The sequence below is a fragment of the Mesoplodon mirus genome (genome assembly GCF_964341445.2).
Source record: "Mesoplodon mirus genome assembly, chromosome: 5".
Lineage (NCBI taxonomy): Eukaryota > Metazoa > Chordata > Mammalia > Artiodactyla > Ziphiidae > Mesoplodon > Mesoplodon mirus.
The window spans coordinates 37,245,613-37,267,793 of NC_138980.1; the positions used below are offsets into that span (position 1 = coordinate 37,245,613).

The 22,181-nt window shown below is 48.7% G+C and overlaps 2 protein-coding genes across 2 annotated transcripts in view; both read right to left on the reverse strand.

Moving 5' to 3' along the window:
- The window catches only part of MLLT1 (MLLT1 super elongation complex subunit), a 120,577-nt gene that overhangs the window by 74,524 nt on the left and 23,872 nt on the right, over nt 1-22,181 (reverse strand). The window lies entirely within an intron of this gene.
- On the reverse strand, nt 1,604-20,636 carry ACER1 (alkaline ceramidase 1; the record flags this gene model as incomplete). Its single annotated transcript, XM_082622749.1, has 6 exons — nt 1,604-1,772; nt 2,047-2,184; nt 4,990-5,127; nt 5,977-6,118; nt 6,202-6,316; nt 20,544-20,636. 6 exons carry the CDS (start codon nt 20,634-20,636, stop codon nt 1,604-1,606), a joined length of 795 nt encoding a protein of 264 aa, XP_082478875.1.

Sequence of the window (22,181 nt, forward strand, 5' to 3'; positions counted from 1 at the left end):
TTCTGCAGCACCCATCAGTGTCTTGGTTATGTGTCTTTATTTATCCAATGTATGTCTCCTCATTAGGGGAGGGACTTTGCATGTCTTTGTTGTCATATATCCCCAAGGACTAGTGTCAAACATATAGTAGGAACTCAGTACATATTTGTTGAAGAGATGAATGACTGAATGAATGAATGAATGAACAGGTGGGAAAACAGATGAATGGAGGGATGACTGAATGATTTGGATGGATAAATGAATAAACAGATGGCTAAATATGGATGGATGGATGAATGGATGGATAAATAATTAAACAAATGGTTAGAAGGATAAGTGCATATAAATGGATGGCTAAATATAGATGGATGGATGGATGATTAACAGTTGGATACATGGATGGGTGGAAGGATAATGAGTAAGGGATGATGGAAGGATGAATAATAAATATATGGATGGATGGATGGATGAGTAGATGGATAAGTGGGTGAGTGGGTGGATGGATGGATGGGTGGATAAGTGGATGAGTGGATGGATGCATGTATGGTTCAATGAATGGATCATACATTAATGAATAAGCGGTAGATAAAAAAGATAGATAACAGATAAAAGGATGGACAAATGAAGGAATAAATTAGTGGATGAGTAAATTAAAGGATAGCTATATGGATAGTTCAATAGACAGTTCAAAAGATGGATGGGTGGATAAATGGATGGATAAATTACAGAATGAGTAGATGGATGGATGTTTGCCAGACTCCATGCTAAGCACTTTATATGTTATCTTGTTTTATCTACACAGAAATCCCAGGAAGGAAGGAATGTTTTACAGACAAGGTCCTTGAACTTCAGAGGCAGGAAAAAATCGCTTACCCCGGATAATACAAGTAGGAGATGGTGGAGCAGAATTCGAACTTACATCTGCCTGACTCCAAGCCCTGGGCTCTTAACCACCATGGAAATCACCCTCCCCTTCTCCCCTCACTTTGAGAGCCTGTACCAGCCACTGTAGCTCCCGTACTGATGCCCATGCCCCAACAGCACCCAAATCACCCAGTCCCGGCCTCCAAGTTGCTCTGCTGTCAACACCAGAAGTCCATGGGAGCCCGTGTGAGCCTGTGTGAGGATCTGTGAGGTCTCTGCATGCATGTGTGAGTGTAGAATGAGGTGACTGGAAAACATGTCCCTTCTCTGGGTTGCCCCCCAAGTACCAGTGACATTGCACAGCCAAAGACAGGTCCAAAGAGTCTCATAGTGACCGCCACTCTTTATAAGGTGCCCGGGGACCAAGCCCCAGCCTGAGCTCATTCCCAGTGGCTGCCACAGAACCACAGCACCAGGTCATCCAGCCTGGTCATGTGACAACAGTGAACCCGGGAGAGGAAGTGAAAGAGAACAGAGGCAGGTTGTGGAGGGGAGCTCTGCCAGGCAGCCGCCCAGGGTCATCAGACTACAGCACAGAGAGGTTGTGAAGTCCATCCCCTGCCTCGGGATGGGGCCACAGAGGACCAGGAGGATGGGGAAATGGAGCTGGAGGGTGGAACTGCAAGTGTCTCTCAGTCTCCCCATTCAGGTTTCTGTCCTCAAGACGCAGGTGGCTGGGTGGTCAAGCAGCTGGCGGACCTCAGCAGCTCTTGTTGTCATCATTGATCTCCACATAGGGCAGCCCCATGGGCCAAGTGTCCCGAGGCCAGTAGCAGACTTTGAGAGTTTTGTCCGGCATCTCATACGTGGCATCCACCATGGCCATGGTGACAATGCCATAGGGGAAGGTGATGCTGATGAGTACATGCCTATGTGACAGGGTGATGAGGGGACAAGATGCCCCTGCAGCCAGCTTGATGACCCCATCCCCACCTCTCCCTACCTCTCATGGATCCTGACCATCCCAAAGGACCTCCTGGACCTGATCTCCTGACTACACTGTCCCCCAACACACACAGACATACATACACACACACATCCCAGTATCTGTCCCTCCCCACTCTGTCCCCAGGCTCCCGCTCCAAGCTCTGGCATCTGAGATTTTCTGCTTCTAGGGCCCAAGACCACAGGGCAAATGCTTACCAGATGCTGTGCAGGTAGGAGAAATTAATCCACTGCCAGAAACTGCAAAGCAAGCGGTCACTGATCCAGCTAGTAAACGCAAAAGCCCATAAAACCATGGTGACCTCAATTAGATGCCGAAGCTCCTTATTACTGGTCCTAAGGAGGGAAGGAGGGAGATCAGAGCCTGACTCAGCTAGTAGGGCCCAAAGGAGCTGATGGGAAACTCCTCCATCCAAGGAGATGAGGCTGGGAGGAGGGAAGGATCAAGGGGGCAAGAGGGGGAGAGGGCCAGATCTGTGCTAACACTTGCTGAGCACTTACAAGATGCCAGGTCCTCACAACAATGCTATTATTCCCATTTTGTAGATGAGAAAACTGAGGCACGTGAGATTAAGTATGTCCCAGCCCCACCCCAAGGTTACACAGCTGGTAAGTGGGGTCTGATTCAGGTTTATCAGAATGCAGAACCCATAACCAACAAGGCTTTCCGTGTTTGTGTTTTGGGGTGTAAGTGTGTGTGCCCCTGTGGGTCGGTGCATGAGAATTTATGTCTATGTGGTTATGAGAATATGTGTCTATGTGTGGGAGGGTGTATTCTCTGAGGCCATGTCTCAGGACAACTCAAGATTAGAATCTGTGTTTCCCAAACAGCAGAGCTAACCCATTGTCCCTTAGGAAACAGCTTATCAGGGATTAATGAAGCAGTAACTTCTTTATGGGTAAAAGCACAAGCCCTGCTAGCCTAAAATGGGACAGTTTGAACACCAAAAAAAAAAAAAAAATCATAAGAATTGGTGAAATCTAAGGAATTCCCCAGAGGTCCAGTGGTTAGGACTCTGCGCTTCCACTGCAGGGGGCACAGGTTCGATCCCTGGTCAGGGAACTAAGATTCTGCATGCTGGGCAGTGTGGCCAAAAAAAAAAAAAAAGAAAAAGAAAAATTAAAATTAGTGAACTCTGAATAAAGTCTGTGCTCTAGTTAACAGTATTGTCCCATTGTCAATTTCCTCCTTTTTGAGGCTGGACTGTGGTTACATATGATGCTGCCATTGGGGGAGCAGGGGGGGAATCTGGGTAAAGGGTACACAGGACTCTGTACTATTTTTGCAACTTGCTCTGAGCCTGTAATTATTTCAAAATAAAAAGTTAAAAATATAGGATAGTGACTGCAATGGATCGAAACACTTCAGAGATATAAACACCCATGAGTTCATAATAATACTTAAAGAAAAAACCACTTCATTGGTCCTTACTAGAGATGGCTAAGGCACCAACTCATTGCTCTAGAAATTGATTTTTAAAAGGGAAAGAATCAGTGCCCTATCCTGTCTTTCCTGTCCAAACTGTATTTCAAGGTTGATGAGCAAAAGTCCTTCTATCTGGATGGATGAACTCCAGAAAATCAATGCAGAAGGAATAATAGAATCTGAAAATCACCCTTTTGCACCCTCTAATGAGATCACGGATGGAGACGGCATGAAACAGCTGCTGGAGTCATCAGGGGAAAGGTCAGTAGAAAACTTTACAATGAAGGGTCTGGATGACAACATCCGAATCTGCTGATCAATCTTAATGGCACTAAATGTGGGACAACCATTCATCATGGGGTCTTAATTGGCTGGAACAAGCAGCACCCAGTGCCACACATGAAATGAAAAAATTAAAATTAAATCTAGATCTATTAATTTTCAGGAAATAAAAAAGAAAGAAGGAAAAAAGAAGAAAGAAAAAGAAAGAAAGAAAGAAAAGAAAGGAAGAAATCACAGGAATCAGTCGGCCAAATTCATAATGCAGGATGTTGTACAGGACAAATGATAGAGTTTCTGTTATCAAATCAGAGGCGTGAAGAAAGGGGGAGGGGAGGGGGAGGGGGAGGGAGGGAGGGAGGGAGGGACTGCTATGGAATAAAGAAGGTCTGACAGACTGTGTTTGCCTTCTGATTTAAACAAGACCAGGTGTAAAAAGATGTCTTTGGGAAACTGAGGAAAGTTCAGTGCAAAATGGGTATTAGATGCTATTTTAAGGAAGGATCTTCTATTCGTCCCTCTAGATCCTTCCCTGCCTTTCTCCACTCTGCCCTGTGCCTCAGGGGGCAGCAGGGGCAGGGGAGCTAAGCTATGTGGACCATGAAATAAATATTCCAACAGTATCCTTCATCCACCCTCTGGTTCCCTACTGGGGCTCCCCATTGGTCAACCCAACTGGAAACCATTGGCCAACCCAACTGGAAGCCCAAGGACAAGGGAGCCCCTGGATTTGGTCCACACAACCTCCCTGTGGGATTGGCTCAGGCTGGCTGCAACCAACAACTGGAGGCCACAGCTCCTGCCAAGGAGACCCCCCTCTGCTAGCTCTCTCCTTCCAGATTCTTGCAATCACTCCCTCCCATCACTCCCCATCCCAGGTCTCCCGATGATCACAGAATCCCACTGTTATTAACACAGAGCTTCTAAATGATCCCTGGTGATTTTCCTACAGTCTGCCCTCTCCTTTGTAAAGAAACGCTTTATTCAACTCTCCTCAAATGGCCCCATTTGAGAGTCCCCTCTCTAGCCTGCTAAGACCTAGTATGGGTTAAAAATAATAATTACCAGGTGAGTGAAACCCTGAACAATGAATGGGTGACATTATATGAAATCTGGGGGGAACATAGAACGCAGGTCGGCAAAATGCTAATGTTTGTTGGGGCTGGTTAATGGGCATATGGAAGTTTGTGATACCATGCTCTCCACTTGTATGTGTGTTTGGGGGTTTTCAGAATAAAAGGGACAAACTCTGCAGTCAAGAGACAGCCTTAGGTTCAAATCCCGGTCCTGCCCCTATTTGGTGAATGATCTTGGGGAAGGGACATCGCCTCTTTAACACAGTGAGGTGTTGTGGGTTTTTTTGGCGGGGGGTGGAGGCGTGGTCCTTGGAAGGGAAAGGGGAGCCCCCTCCCCGGGCACCTGCAGCCACCACCCACTTTTTATATTCCTGGGCCACGATGTAGACGATGTGAAGGGCAATGCTGTTGAGGGCGTACGCGTTGATTGTGGGCCTCAGGAAGGACAGGAAGGTACTGACCACGGTGGCGGTGATGACCAGGCAGATGTACTGGGGCCTGGGAAGAGAAGGGCTCAGCCGTGGGGGGTGGTTGGGGGGTGTTCCTGTGGGGTTTAGGCAGAGCCATAGGGCGCTCTTGTGGCAAAGATGGATGAGAAAAGGAAAGCTCAGAAAATGGTCTTAAGACTCCCAGGTGGGCTCAGTAAAAGGTCTCAGGGGTCCCAGGAGGATCACATGAAATTTCCCAGGGAACCCAGGTGGGCACAGGCAGGGTCCGAAGGGGGTCCCGGGGTAGGAGATGGGTAGAATGACAAGGGGGTCTCAGGGAAGCTCAAGGGGGCTTAGGTCAGAAGAGGGTTCCAGAGCCCAGGTGAGTTCAGGTGAAGGATTCAGGTGAGCCAGGTGGAATTAAGGAAGGAACTACAGGGGTCCCAGTGGCTATTAGGAGAGGGGTCCTGGAAGGCTCAAGTGGGTCACACAGGGTCAGGAGAGAGATTCAGATGGGTCTTGAGGTCAAAAAAGGGGGCCCAGGAGGATCCAATGAAAGATTCCAGGGAACCCAGGTGACAGGCTTAGGGAAGAGGTCTCTGGGCCCCAGGTAAGCTTAGGCATGGGGTTCTGGGGACCCCGTAGTGGGTTCAGACAGGGTCTGGAGAAAGTCCCAGCTATCCAGGTGGGATCAGAGGAAGAATTCCAAATAAGCAGTAGGATAAGGGGAGGACTTCCAGGGGTCGCAAGTACACTCAGAAGAGGGGTCCCTGGAAGTCCAGTTAGATCAGGCAGGGTCAGGAAAAAGTCCTGGGGTGTTGAGGGGAAGGATTCCAAACACCCCAAGAGGGCCTGGGCAGGGGACCCAGAGGATAGGTGGGCTCCAGCAAGATCGACAGAGGACCGGCCCTCGCCCCACCTGTTCTCCCCTAGGAAGGCAGGAAAGTAGCAGCAGGGCATCCATATGCTGTAGCCACTGGCCAGCAGCCACAGAATAGCGATCTCATCCAGCATCTGGCCCAGGAAGCTGAGTGTCATGTGAAAGTACATAGAGAAGAGACCTGGAGCAAAAGACAAAGGCAGGTGGTCAAGGGAATTGTCCCTTCCCACCCCCACTACCCCACTGTCCCAGCCCCCCACCTACCTACGACTATGAAGAGGATGAAGATGACATAAATGTAGCGGGAACGTTTCTGGACATATGGGTGCATCAGAAACATCATGAGAGGCCCAAAGATGAAGAAGGTGGCATTGCTGAACTGGAGAAGGAAGGGGGAAATATGGGGAGGGTGTTGTCAGACAGAGGAGGAGGAGGGGGGCTGCCCTTAGTCATTACCCAGTCGGTCACCTACCACCTTTCAGGCAGTTAATCAACCCAGGGTCTATCCATCTTTCAGCTGACCTTAACAGCCAACCAGTCATCAGTAGATCCATAACTCCATCCATTATTCTATGGGTTCATTCATTCATTCAATGCACGTGGCAAAGTCTGTCTACTAACTTTTCACATTTTCCTTTCGGCAATAGCGTTCCCCAAGTTTGAGCTGGGCGTCCAACTACTCAACGAAAGACTACATATCCCAGCCTTCCTTGCAGCTCACTGTGGCCTTGGGACCTGGTCTAGCCAATGGGATAGGAATGTAAATGAATCTATTGCTTCCAGGTCAGTCCTTAAGAAGCAGCTTAAGGCTTGCACTCTATGTCTTGTGGACTGAAATGCAAACTTGGTGGTCATGAGCTGGCCTTGGCTTTGTAGACAAGGAAAGACAATGCAATACCCTAGTGACTCGCTTCTAAAAAACAACAGGAAGCAGAAGTGATGGGGCATGACTTCTGAGGTTGCGTCAAAAAAAGTACTGTGGCTTCTACCTGATGGTAACTATCTCAGAGCACGAGACATTGGAGCTCTAGCCACCATGCAAGAAGACGGGGTACCCTTAAAGCTGCCATGCTGGAGAGACCACGTGGAGAGACCACAGAGAGATCGAGAGAGATGCTGGAGGAGCCCCAGCTATTCCAGTCCCCAGAAGTTTGACTCTTCCCAGCCCAGCTACCACACACAGAAGTGAATGAACCTTCAGATGATTCCAGTCCCCTTCCCCCCTTCAAGTCACACCAACAGTTGCCAAGTGGAACATAGATGAGCTGTCCCTGCCAAACCCTACCCAGATTACTGATTCATGAGCATAAATAAATAAATAAATAGGTGGTCATTGTTTCAAGCCACTAAACTTTAGGGTGATTTGTTATGCAACATTAGCTAGCTGAGACAAAGAGGAAATATTACTGTGGGCTGGGGTAGGAGAGGAGAAAGGTGCATGGAGGCCAGCTGGTACCGCACAGCTATGCCTTGTCCAGAACCCCATGATTGCGCAGCTATGTTGTCTGTGGATTAGTGATTTGCGTCCTTATAAGTAGACATTCACAATGTTCTGGGGCCCAGGCAAGGTTTATTATTCCCAGAATCTTTTCTCATCCTCAAAACAACCCTGCCAGGTAGGTTGTGCATCACCACACCATAGAAGAAGATACTGATTCTCAGAGTGGTCAAATGGTCCAGCCCAGGTCACCCAGCCAGGAACTGGAGAATCCAGGATTTGAAGCGAGATCCCACATGAGTTTCTTGAGAGAAGAATCAGAGTGCTGTTTATCACAGAAGCAGAAATTGCTTCATAGACCTCTATCGATGTTTGATAATAAGACATGATTCAAATAACTAACAATGACCACTAAGAATATGGCAGTTATGGCAGACAGTGGGAACTGAGCACTCAACAACCATCCTCCCTTCTTCCTCCTTAACCAAACTGATTTGGTTCAGTATTAGGAAGACACATCCTTCTTGGGAGGCAAAGGGGAATAACAACGGGCACAAGCTAATCTGATTCTCTCCTTCTTCTATGTAACAAGGCCACCGAGCTAAAGGCTACATTTCCCAGATTCCCTTGCAGCTCCACACAGCTGTGTGACTGAGTTCTGGCCAGTAAGACATGGGCACAAGACATAAGTACAACTTCTAGGTTGTCTTCTTAAAGGGAAGGGGTGTGCCTTCCCCTTAATCCCTTTCTACTGGGATGCAGGTGTGGTGGGCCACACAGATGACAGTAATGGCCTAAAGATGGGAAAACAACCATATAGAAGGAGGCTGGATCTCTGGTACCCCAAAGCTCTCACACCAGCCCTGAGGAGCTTATGATTGGATGTTATGTAAGAGAGAAACAAATTTCTATCTTCATTAAACCATTATTATTTTGGGTCTCTGCTACAGCAGCTGGACTTTTATAGATACCCCCTTTCTTCCTTGTTAAATAAACCAGAATTTTGTTCAGGCATCAGGAAGACATGGCTTTTAGGGAGGCAGGATTTAGCCCCTGGGCATAGATCATCCCTATTGCTAAGGATTGGTTAAGGAATGAATGTGTGAGATAATTCTGGCCAATGAAACATGATGGAAGATCTGATGAGGGGCTTCTGGGAAAGTTCTCTTTACAGAAATCAGACTGAGTGAAAAGGCCTTTGGAGATTGTTGTGATGTTTCAGATGCGGCAGCCATTTTGCAACCATGAGGAAACAAGGTTGACAGCAAAAACAAATACTTGAGGACAGTGGTCTCAAACATTTTGGTTTCGAGAACTTCTTATATTCTTAAATATTACTGAGGGGCTTCCCTGGTGGCACAGTGGTTAAGAATCCGCCTGCCAATGCAGGGACACGGGTTTGAGCCCTGGTCCGGGAAGATCCCACATGCAGTGGAGCAACTAAGCCCGTGCACCACAACTACTGAGCCTGTGCTCTAGAGCCCATGAGCCACAACTACTGAGCCCACATGCCACAACTACTGAGCCTGCACTCCTAGAGCCCGTGCTCCAAAACAAGAGAAGCCGCCGCAATGAGAAGCCTGCACACCACAACAAAGAGTAGCCCCCGCTCGCTGCAACTAGAGAAAGCCTGTGCACAGCAACAAAGACCCAATGCAGCCAAAAATAGATAAACAAATTAAAAAAAAAATTACTGAGGACCCTGAAGAGCTTTTGCTTGTGTGAGTTACATCTATCAATATTTACCTTATTAGAAACTAAAACCCCAAAACTTTCAAGACACGTGACTACACAAGCCCACATTCGTTTGGCCATCAGACAGATGATGTCATCACACGTCATGCAGCCTCTGGAAGATTCCATCGTACCCTCATGAGAGAATCAGAGTGGGAAAAGGCAAATAATACCTTAATATTATTATGAAAATAATTTTGACCTTGAGGAAACCCTGAAAGGGTCTCAAGGACACCAAGCAGGTGGTACTTGGACAATATTTTGAGGACCACTTCTCCAGGGATAGCAGAGAAGAAAGATGGGAAGAACCAAGTAGCCTGATGATGTTGGGCTCTGAGTTAATCTATTCTGGAACCATCTACCTCCAACTTCCATTTAAAAAAAAAAGATATTGTCCTTTCTATTTAAGCTGTTTTAGTTGGTGTTTTATTTGAAACCAAAGCATTACAGTGAACGAGCTTTGGGATCCAAGTGGTGTGGGATTGGATACATGTTCCCTTGCTCATTAACTGTGGAGCCTTGAGAAGGTAACTTCAATCCCTTAACCTGCCATCTCTGCATTTCTGACATATGCATAACACCACCTGCCTCTTCCCGCTGTTGACCCAAAGGTCCCCAAACCTCACTGGACTCATAAATACAATTAAGGTCACAAGAACATTTGCACCAGAATTTCAGTGGCTCAAAGTCCCCCAACTGCTGATGCAGGACTTCGATGCCCCTCCAAGTCTCCCCCAGATATGTTGGGGTCACAGTGAGTATCTCACACGGGCTCAGAAACAGGTGCTCTCATGGTCTCAATCCACCTGCCAATTTGAGGTCAACCAGCTTGCTCACTCAATGACACCCTTTCCTCCCCCCAAAAATCTTCCCCTTGTAAAGGTCTCCTAAATTGTCTGCATTCCATCTTGGAAGGTGAAGAAACAGCACCCTCCTAACTAGGATGCTCTGTTATTTTTCAGAACCCCAGTATTAACGATGCTGACTCAAAAATACAGGGCACAGTGGTGGGTGTGGGGAAAATCATTCACCGGATACAATGTCAGCATCTACTAGCCTAGGTCCTGGGCACCTGTACAGGTTCCCAAGACAGGAGGCCTCCTGATTCCAGGAAAGTCCACAGTTCTCCTGGGGCAATGGTAGAACCAGCTCAAAGGTCACAGTTTGAGAACCCAGCCTTGGCAAACTGGTTTCCCAGCCCATGGTCCCACCTATGTCCTTGTTTTCCATGCCAAGTTCTCTGGTGTTTGTCAATGGACAGGGTCAAACACATCTCCAGGTGGGTCACCCAGTTCACAGTGGCTACCCCAGAACACAGAACACCCCCGACCTGCCCTGTTTGTATCATGAGACCCTACCCCACTGGAATAGACACCTATCCCAAAGCAGGATATCAGACTTTTCTTTGGGGAATTTGAAACTTGGAGCAGACACAAAGCCTGGGAGTCACCATAATTGTGTTGCGCCATTGGCAACTCTCTAAAGAGGCCCTGGGATATTGTCATGATGTTTAAAATATGGCAACCATCTTGCCACCCACGAGAAGACAAGGGTGAGGAAAGAAAAGCAAATACTCAAGGGTAGTATTTGCCCTTCTGCTGAATCCTGCACACCTACCCTGGGTCCCAGCCTTCCCAAAACAACTCTTCTTTCCATTTTCTAAGATATCCCACAATCTTTCCAATGCCTTCTTTCTCCCCCTCTGCCCCCCTTTGGTTTGTTTCTTTGTTTTGGTTTTTGCTTAAGCTACCTTTCTATTGCCTGAATCCAACAAACCCATCAGCATTGGTAATATTAGCTAGGGTTCTTTGGTAGCAAGCAACAGAAAATGATTCTGGTGAACTTACACTATAAATATAAATGTGTGTGTGTGGGGGGGTTACTTATTTAATTAACCAAATAATTCATTCGTTCATTCGTTCATTCATTCATTCATTTATTATGGGGAGCTCATTAATCAAAGGAATTGCAGAGGACAAGGAAAACCAGAATCCAGAACAGCTTTGACCCTCTAATGGACAATCTCTTCAGGGGGCAATTTTGGGTATGAATGAAAACACCTGTGTCCAGTCCTTCTGTCCAAGCCCAAGCTTCAAATTCTGGAGACTGTAGCCTGGGCCACATCCCATCCTTGGCCAGAGGAGGCGGACCACCTTGATTGACCATCCCACCGAGACCATAACCAGGTGGTTGATGAAGGGAAAATGGGGCCATGGATACTGAATGGGCAAAACCCCAAACAAATCTGATGTTCCCTCTGCCTTCAACCAAACAGCAGCCCTTGGGCAAATCAGGCATGCCTGAAGATGCCAAGCCATCTAGCCTCCCAAACTGTTAAGCCTCCACTTAAAACACATCCGTGACTCTCATCTATAAAATCCAGATTCTTTTTTTTTTTTTTTTTTTTTTTTTGCTGTACGCGGGCCTCTCACTGTTGTGGCCTCTCCCGCTGCGGAGCACAGGCCCCGGACGCACAGGCTCAGCGGCCATGGCTCACGGGCCCAGCCGCTCCGCGGCATATGGGATCCTCCCAGACCGGGGCACGAACCTGTATCCCCTGCATCGGCAGGCGGACTCTCAACCACCGCGCCACCAGGGAGGCCCTAAAATCCAGATTCTTAAGCTTGGCTTATAAACTCCCTCCATAACTCACCTTTCTCCACCTTCAACTTTATAATCTGGGTGGAAGGAATAACTCAGTTCTGAATGAGCCATACTTTAACCTCCAGGAGTTCACATATACTGTTCCCACTGCCTGGAACACTCTCATTCCCACTTACCCCTCTTCGCCAGGCCAACTACTCCGCCTTTAACCTGGGCATCACATTCTCCCTAAAGCCTTCCTAATCCCCCAAGCAGGGTCAGGTGGCCTTCCTTTGTGCCCCTGTGCCATCCCACTTTCCTGACACTTGTCTGGCTGTTCTGGAACCGCCTGGCTCTCCCCCGAAACCTGGCTTTGAGAATGGAGACTGTGGCTTCCCCCTTCTCCATTATAACCTCAGGAACCAGAATATAGTAGGTGCTCAATAAATCCTGTTGGCTGGATCTCAAAATAATTCAGGTGGATCACCTGTCACACACATGAAAACACTTGGCAGAGGGTCTTGCATCTAGAAAGTTCTGAAGAGAAGGCGCTACAACTGTCACTTTCCAATCTATTGACAGCCTGACTTTACAAATTGTTCTTTTTTTTTTTTTTTTTTTTAGTTTATTAATTAATTAATTTCTTTTTGCTGTGTTGGGTCTTCGTTTCTGTGCGAGAGCTTTCTCTAGTTGTGGCAAGCGGGGGCCACTCTTCATCGCGGTGCGCGGGCCTCTCACTATCGCAGCCTCTCTTGTTGCGGAGCACAGGCTCCAGACGCGCAGGCTCAGTAATTGTGGCTCACGGGCCCAGTTGCTCCGCGGCATGTGGGATCCTCCCAGACCAGCGCTCGAACCCCTGTCCCCTGCATCGGCAGGCAGACGCTCAACCACTGCGCCACCAGGGAAGCCCTACAGATTGTTCTTAATCCTAGCACACCCCCTCAAGGTCCAACTTTCTAGTTCTTGCTTGGCAATGGGGAGCTTGAGTCTCAGAGGTGGAGTGATTTCTCTGAGGTTGCACAGCTCTGGGGGACTCCGAAGTTTGCTTTGACCCCCTGCTTTGAAAGACTGGAGGACTAGATGGGTGGTGAAGATGAAGAGGGGGCTCCCTGCTTCCTGGCTGTGTGATCTAGTGTCTCTGGGTCCCCCTTTCCTGTACCAGTGAAGTAGGAGAGGATCATCAATGCTACCATGAAGGTTGTTGGGGGCAGGGTATGCATGAGGCCAGGCATTGAAAAGGTACTTCGCCAGGGACATAGTTTTGGCTCAAGAAATAGCAAAGGCTGCTGCTGCTCTTGTTACTGTTGAAGGAGATAATAATAACAGGCTTGTGGTTGGTATCAATGCTCCATGCTAAGTGGCCTGCAGGATGAAGAGAGGTGTTCTCAATAACGTCCCTGAGTGTGCAGAATGAGGACAGAGCAACGGGCAACGCCTAGAACTAATGGGCTCTGAATGGCACCGGGCTTTCTGATAGAATCAGAGACCACCCTGACACCAGCGTCTCCCTCTCTGCCCTCTGGGGCTGGGCCCCCGCATTTCCCAACCACCGTCTCTACCCAGACTCAGAGAGGCAGGCAAGGTACCCGCCCGAGATCGTGGCCAGTCTTGAGCTCTGGACACAGGTGAGCTGGATTCCTTGGGTCCCAGCCCCAGCAGGTGACTTCACTTTCATTCATTCATTCATTTGCTCAACAATCATTCTTTCAGTACCTACTATGTGCTCAAGGACCTTACCAGTGCCTGAAAACAAAGTCACTGCCTTTACGGTGCATCCAGTCAGAGTTTGGGGGATGCTCTATGCTTTATTTTCCTCCTCTATAAAACGGAGGCCCTATCTCTGAGCGCCACGGTGAGGATTCGAGAACTGAGTGCCATGGGACCAGGGGGGTTGGCAGTTTTGTTCACTGCTGCAAACCCCAGGTGTCTAGGACAGTGCCTAACACACAGTAGGTGCTCAGTGAATTTTTGTAGCGAATAATGCATGCAAAGAATACATGTCAATAATGCACGTGTCTGATGAATGTGCTGTGTACCATGGGGTGACTATTATTCTAGAATGCTCTGATGTTTTGATCACCCGTACCCAGCAGGACGTCTGGTAAGTGGATGTGGCTGGATCCTTAGGACTGGAAGGAGGAAAAGGGGGAGAGATGGAGGGAAGGTGGGGAGAAGGAGAAAGGAAGGAAGGAAGGAAGGAAGGGGATTGACCTGAGTAGACGCCTCACCTCAGCCTTTTTCTCATTTACCCCAAACACCCTGGGCTAAAACCACACAGCCTGCACCACCCACTCCACACACAGCTTCTCTCCTGAGGCACCGCTTCACTTAAGGATTCCATTGATTTCACTGTTTACTGCTTTATCATTTCTGCCCTCCCCACCGGACTGTGACTTCCATGAGGACAGGAAACACCTGTTTTATCCCCAGCTGTGTCCCCAAAGCCTATCACACTGGGCACCCAGTAGGCTGGCATGCACTCAAGAAAACTTTGGTGACTCAGTCAAATCAAGAAACATGGCCGGGGGTGGGAGGGATAAATTACAGTTTGAGATGAACAGACGCACACTACTGAATATAAAATAGATAAACAACAAGGTCCTACTGTACAGCACAGGGAATTATACTCAATATCCTATAATAAACCATAATGGAAAAGAACATGAAAAAGGGAATTCCCTGGTGGTCCGGTAGTTAGGACTCCGCACTCTTACTGCCGGGGCCCCGGGTTCAATCCTTGGTCAGGGAACTAAGATCCCGCAAGCTGCATGGAGCAGCCAAAAAAAAAAAAGAAAAGAAAAAGAGTATATATTCTTTTTATATATATGTATATATCTAAGTATATATATATATATATATATATATATATATATATATATATATATATATATCTGAATCACTTTGCTGTACACCAGAAACTAATACAACATTGTAAATCAACTACAGCAAAAAATTTAAAAATAAAACAAACAACATGGCCAAACCTCCCCTTTCTCTTTCTCCCCAGTGCCAAAGCTCAAGCTCCCACCACCCACCCCTGGCCCTGTCACCTGCCGAGGACCACCGTATGCATCCATTCCACTCATGCACATGAGTGTCAGTGCTGGGCTGGGGGCACGGAGCACCAGCCACAGTCCCTCTCCACATGGGACCTATTTGCATGAATTAAGAGGCACACGACATTGTTAATCACTCAGTAACTGAGTGGCCTCACAGCGTGGTGGGTAAGTGAGAGACTCTGAGACTAGGTGGTCGGGGTTTCACTCTGGCACTCCCAGCATTCACACGCTTGCAAGTCACATGCTGTGCAACCCTGGGAAGGAAATGTACCCTCTCTGAGCCTTTATTTCCCCCATTTGTAAAATGCGGAGAATAAGAATTTTATGAGGATTACAGTGTTATTTTATTTGACATTAACAAAATTAATGTCAAATAAAATTAGTATATTAAAATTTTCTCATTTCTCTGTGTTATACTTACTTCTAACAACAACAATAATAATAGCTTCAACTTATTCAATGCTTAGGATGTGCCGAGCTGTGAGTTTTTTGTTTTTGTTTTTGTTTTTTTGTGGTATGCGGGCCTCTCACTGTTGTGGCCTCTCCCGTTGCGGAGCACAGGCTCCGGACGCACAGGCTCAGCGGCCATGGCTCACAGGCCCAGCCGCTCCGCGGCACGTGGGATCCTCCCGGACCGGGGCACGAACCCGTGTCCCCTGCATCGGCAGGCGGACTCTCAACCACTGCGCCACCAGGGAAGCCCTGTGAGTTTTTTTTAAATACCTCTATTTTTAAAATTACAATATAACTCACAGACTATCAAATTCATTCTTTTCAAGTGTACATAATCTATTCAAATGCTGTGCAAGCATCATTGCTAATTCCGGAACATTTTCATCACCCCAAAAGGAAACCCTGTACCCATTAGCAATCACTCTCCCTTCCCTTCCCCTAGCCCTTGGAAACCACAAATCCACTCTCGGTCTCTGTGGATTTGCCTGTTCTGGATGTTTCATATCAACAGAATCACATACTGTGTGGTCTTTTGGGTCTGGTTTCTCTCACTGAGCATCGTGTTTTCAAAGTTCATCGATGTTGTAGCATGTGTCAGTGCTTGACTCCTTTTCGAGGCTGAATCATATTCCATTGTGTGGATGGAGCACATTGTGTTTATCCATTCATCCACTGATGGACATTAGGGATGTCCAGTAGCTGTATCATCCTCTCCATGGTCCTATGAGTCAAACATTACTAGCACCTCACAGAAATCCCCTTTTGGCATAGGTACTCAGTAAATATTTGCTGAATAAAAGGAATGAATGGGGACTTCCCTGGTGGCACAGTGGTTAAGAATCTGCCTGCCAATGCAGGGGACATGGGTTCGAGCCCTGGTCTGGGAAGATCCCACATGCTGCGGAGCAACTAAGCCCGTGCGCCACAACTACTGAGCCTGCGTGCCACAACTACTGAAGCCCGCGTGCCTAGAGCCCGTGCTCCGCAACAAGAGAAGTCACTGCAATGAGAAGCCCGCGCACCGCAACAAAGAATAGCCCCCACTCACCACAACTAGAGGAAGCCTGAGCGCAGCAACGAAGACCCAACGCAGCCAAAAATTAATTAATTAATTATTTATTTTTAAAAAGGAATGAATGAATGAGTTTTTCTTCCCTAGTGTGTACCACCCCCTGGCATCCTATACTCTTGACTCCTGTTTACTGCCTGTCTCCTCCATCCCCCAGGACACCAGCCCCACGAGAGCAGGCATTTTTGTCTGCTTTGATCACCACTGCGTCCCCAGAGCTGACACAGTGACTGGCTGCACCAATTCCCAATGAATGAAGAGTGAAATAAAGGGGTCATTTCAATCTGACCCCTGCGTCAGCCCCGGGAGGCCAGGAGGTTGCAGATCAGCGATGCCTGTTTTTCCGAAGGAGAAAAGAGGTCCAGAGGGACCTATCGAGTCTGGGTCTGGGATGTATCATGAGTATGATCACCAGTTTCATGTGTGCAATTACAATTAATCTCATCTCTCCTCCCTGAGGGCAGGAACCATGCCCTCCTCGGTTCTGCGGGACCTGGCATACAAGAGTGGCCCTGTAATTAATTGCTGTTGCTGTGAGTTTTGAGGAGGAGAAAGGCAGAAGAGGGAGGTGTGGTTTAGAGCTCATGGGACCTACTGGTCACAGCCAGGCGCTCGGGGAGGGGCGGGCCTCCCGCCTGGGTCACACAGCATCCAGGGAAGAGAGAGACTGAAGTTACTAGCACACTGCAGAGGCCAACAGTGCCAAGGCTGTCGGAAAAGAGGGTGGGGGCGCTGTCGGAGGTGTGCACTGCAGCCGACACCCTCCCACGCAACCTCCCCGCTCTTATCTCCCTGTTTATTTGATACCCACCCACCCCCAGACTCCCCCTATTCATCCCCACCTCTGTGCCTTTCCTATGCAGTTCCCCACGCCAGGCACACCATCCCTTTGTTCTGAATCTGAGCATCTGAGAGGGAGTTTTCTAGAGAGGATGAGATGCGGAGCTTCTGAAGCTTTGGCAGGATCCCAGGGAAGAAATTCAGCAGCACAGCTGCCTCTGGGAGCCAGGGTGGGGGGGGCCTTGAAACATCTCCCCACACCACTTGAAACTCAGTCCTAAGTTGTCAGCAGCCCAGAAGGAGGCCACACCTGGAGGCCACCAGGCCAAAGCAAACAGGTGCCAACTAGAGCGGCCCACACCTTGACTTCCCCTGCCCAATCTGCCCCAGCCCCTCCCATACCCCTGACCTCTGTTCCTGTTGGATCGCCCTTCCTGGCTCTCGGTTAGACTGTGAAATGCAGCCAGGTGTCTCAGCCCGCCCCCAGATCATCAACCCCCCCTTGCTCCAAAGTCAGCCATGGCTCCCACGTGCCCTCATGAGGCAGCACGCACTCTTGCCCTGCTTTCCTGATTTAGCCCCTGGAAACCCCATCAGCACTTTTTCTCTCCTTCGTTTCCTCCCCCTCAGGCAGGCAGCCTGGGCGTTGGCTTGAAGCTACCAGTTCTTTTCTCTCACCTCAAGACCTTTGCATATGCTGTTTCCTTTGCCCCATACACCTTAGAGAACACTTACTCATTTCTTAAGCATCAAGGTTCCCTCCCCATTCAACAAACAGAGGCCTCACGCTCCACCCCATGGTTCCTCCCCATCCCACATCTGTTTTTCTCCCTTTGCCACGAGCTAACTATGGGGGTGTCCATTTCTAATTCTGAACCACCAGCCCAACAACCTGGGGGCACTGAGCCTCTCTGGGACCCTGGCATCACCCAGCACAGGTTGGTTTACAGCACTTTTGTTGAATGAATGAGTCCGTCAATGAATACAGGATAAATTTCAAACACTCCAACTCAGCATTGAAAACTTCATCTTTATCTCTCCCTGTATTTTAGCCACAGAGACATACTTTCCCAAACTGGTTGTCCCTCTTTTACTTCCAGGACTTAGCACGCCCTTTTCTTCTCTTCTGCTCTCTTCCCCAGACTCCTGCCCTACTTGGCGAGGTCCTATTCATCCTTCAAAAGCCAACGCCTAGGTGCCCTCTTCCAAACACCTAAGCCAAGTCCTCCAGTGCGTCCTTCGTCTATACCCTGACCGTGTGTTGGGCTGGGCTCTGCTTCCTCCAACGCCAGGCTCAGAGCTCCTTGCACGTAGATCAACAAGAAAGCAAAAGATTCTTCAGAGAACACTGTTTTCCAATTATGAGCTGTGATTCCTAAGTGGATCATGACAAAATCCATGTGAACAGATTTTTTAAATTTTTCTGCTATATATGTGGTCTTTCATTGACATACCTAGATCAAAAGCATGCTTTTAAAAACCTGCGTAGGGCTTCCCTGGTGGTGCAGTCGTTAAGAATCCGCATGCCAATGCAGGGGACACGGGTTCGAGCCCTGGTCCGGGAAGATCCCACATGCCGTGGAGCAACTAAGCCCGTGCGCCACAACTACTGAGCCCGTGAGCCTAGAGCCCGTGCTCCGCAACAAGATAAGCCACCGCAATGAGAAGCCCACACACCGCAATGAAGAGGAGCCCCCGCTCGCTGCAACTAGAGAAAGCCCACGCACAGCAACAAAGACCCAATGCAGCCAAAAATAAATAAATAAAATAAATTTTAAAAATTAAAACTAAAAAATTAAAAGCAGCCTAGTAGTTTGACATCTATTCAAGCCCTACAAAGATTAGTGAAAAAGTTATGGCTTTTGTGTGGTCCATGTGCTAAGGATGATGTTTCCAATTTTAAAAGGGACTTCCCTGGTGGTCCAGTGGTTAGGACTCGGCGCTTTCACTGCCAGGGCCCGGGTTCGATGCCTGGTGGGGAAACTAAGATCCCACAATCCCTGAGGTGCAGGAAAAAAAAAAAAAAGGTTGAAGGAGGATGTCATGGAGGGGAATTTTGCATGAGAGTGCATGGATGCGGAAGCAGCCTACATCTGAGCCAGCCCTCTCTCCGTGCCTTCTGTGGGGTGGGCTGGACAGGGAACTTTCTGGACTGCAGGGACTGCTAGGGAACGCAGAGAGGAGGAGTCCAGAACCCCACACCCTCTTCTCAGCCTCCAGGCACCAGCACATTCAGCCCTCTCCCATTTTATAGGGAAGGCCACCAAGGACCGGAAAGGGTCTGTATCTCTGGCTCAGGAGAAGCAAAAGCTGGGGTGAACTCAGGGACCCCTTGAATCTCAAACTCTTGCCTCCCAGCTCTGGGAAGTGGTGAGGTCAAAGGTAACAGAGTCAGAACAACATGGCACTGAGCTCCCCTCCCCCCAAAAAACACCTCTCCAGGATATGCCAAGTTCAAATCCCACCTCTAAGTACCACGGTTACCCTGGGCATATCCTTCAATCTCCTTGAATGCCTGTTTCTTAATCTGGAAAATGGGATTAACTAACTCTATATACTATACATGCTGCCTAATTCCCAATGTCATGGTGAAGATTAAATGAGGTTATTTCAGGCAAAATGTTTTGGGCAATGCCTGGCACACAGTAAGTGCTCAATAAAGGCCATTATTTGTGTGAATTCATGCTCACCATTTATTGAGCACGTACTATGTGCAGGGCACAGAGCAAAGGACATTGCCTCATTATCCACCAATCTGGGAGCTCCAGGAAGGCAAGCCCACTGCCTTATTCACCACAGTGTCCCCAGCACGCCGCACAGGATAACTGTACGTGTCTCTGGTCGCTTGCATCTTTCAAGCTTCGGTTAAATGCCATTGCCGTTGAGGCATCCAAGAGTTTTGAGCCCTTCCAATGTGGTCCTGGTAGCAGGGGCTGGGTGAAGGATGACCAGCCATCCTCTTTTGCCTGGAACTGAAGGGTCTCCTGGGACACAGGACTTATGGTGCTAAAACAGGACAGTCCCAGCATACTGGGATGAGTTGGTCACCCTGGGCTGGGGATACAGCTGAGAACAAGGCAGACACAGCCCTCTCCTCCAGGAAGCCCTCCCTAATCCACCCCTCCACCAATGGCTCAGGAGCTGCCTCTAGTCTTCCCAAAAGCTGCCTGTGCACCTCCCATTACAGCACCATCATCCTGGGTTGGGGACACCTGGAGTCGTACCCGTATCCTCTGCTCTGGGAGGGCAGAGGCAGCTCTTCTCCAGGTTACTGCTGCGTTTCCAAAACCTACCACAGAGCCTCACGCCTAATAAAGACAGTCTAATGAATGAAAGCCAGAAGGCAGGCCTTGCCTAACAGATGAGCAAACTGAGGCTCAGAGAGGCGGGCTGCTCGGGCAGGATTTCCCAGCGGGGAGGTGGAGGAGCTGGGGTTTGAACCCCTGTTGGCTGAGACTCAGTCCCACGAGTCCTCCCGCCCGGCCCTCACCGTGTTGTAGAACTCGGCCACCAGCTCCAAGTGCTGGAAGTTGCTCTCACACCAGTCCACCTCCGAGCTCTGGTAGGCGAAGATGCTGGGCATCCTGACGCAGTACCTGCAAGCCGCTGGCTGCGGCTGGCAGAGAGGAGCACGGGAGCCTAGAGAGGGCCGGCCCGGAAAGAGACGGTGGGGTGCCCCGCAGCAGGCAGAGAGGAAAAACCTGCTGGACGGCTCCCTGGTGGCACCAGGACAGCCTGCCCGGTGTGGTGCCGGCCAGCCACTGCCCTGGGCATAAGCAGAGGGGTTGGCACTGTCCAGGCAGGGCAGGGGTGAGTGGAGAGGGGGCCTCCCTTCCCTGCCCCCCTAGGAGTGGGAGTTAGGGGGACTGTTTTTTGGAACAGTAATTTAAAGTAATGGTGATGGGGACCTCCCTGGTGGTCCAGTGGTTAAGACTCCACTCTCCCAATGCAGGGGGGCCCGGGTTCCATCCCTGGTCAGGGAACTAGATCCTGCATGCTGCAACTAAGACCCAGAGCAACCAAATAAATAAATAAATATTAAAAAAAAATAAAGTGATGATGATGATGATCCCACTGGATGACTACTTTGCCATCCCCACTTTGCAGATGGGCAAACTGAGGCAGAGAGCAAAGTCATTTGCACAGAGCATGCAAGGTGATGACACCAAGATGTGAAAACAGACAGGCTACAGACTCTGAGCTTCTTTTTTTTTTTTTTTAATTTATTTTTTCTTTTATTTTTATTTTTGGCCGCACTGTGTGGTTTGCAGGATCTTAGTTCCCCAACCAGGGATTGAACCTGGGCCACCGTAGTGAAAGTGCCAAGTACTAACCACTGGACTGCCAGGGAATTCCCCAGACTCCAAGCTTCTAACCATTAGGTTTTACTACCTCGACATCGCCAAGGCTCCACGCTGCTGCTTCCCAGATTAGGGCCAACAGCTGCACACCTACCCCAATGGACTCCGCTCAGCTCCCTTGGAATCCTTGGTGATAGAACTTCCTTTGGGTGCCTCAGTCTTCCTGTCTGTGCTATGGAAGGCTAGGCTGGATTGAAGCCATTTCTCTTGGGTGGACAAGACCTCATACACCTAGAGTGTCCCAGCTTCCACCAAAGCATCCCTCAGGGGAGGAATCTGTGGAGTTCTGGGCCTGGGGTCCCCAGTCCTGGCTTCCCAGGGCTGTGGAAAGCTCTGGTTTGAGAGTCAGACAGGCCTGAGTTTGAATTCTGAGTTCCTCCTGTTCCTAAGTTGTGTGGCCTTGGGCAAGTGAATGCACCTCTCTGAGCCCCAGCTTTCTCACCTGTAAGATGGGAATAATAACAGTACCTCCCTCTTAGGGCTACTGTGAAGATTTAATAAGCTGATACAGCATTTCCCTAGGAAGAAAATTTTTGGTGATGGTGGCCCTGCATTTAGAATCACTGAACTGTGTGGCAAGAAATCTACTTATCCCTTTTCAGTTCTCAATAGTTCCAGAAGAGGGGCTCAGTTTGTGCTAATACATGTTTATGCCTCAACATTTAATCCCTTTGTTTGTTAAAAAGCCCTTCAGCAGGCAACAGTATCCAGCTAGACTGTCTTGATATTATTTACATGGTATTTATTCATTTCATTTTTTTTTTTTT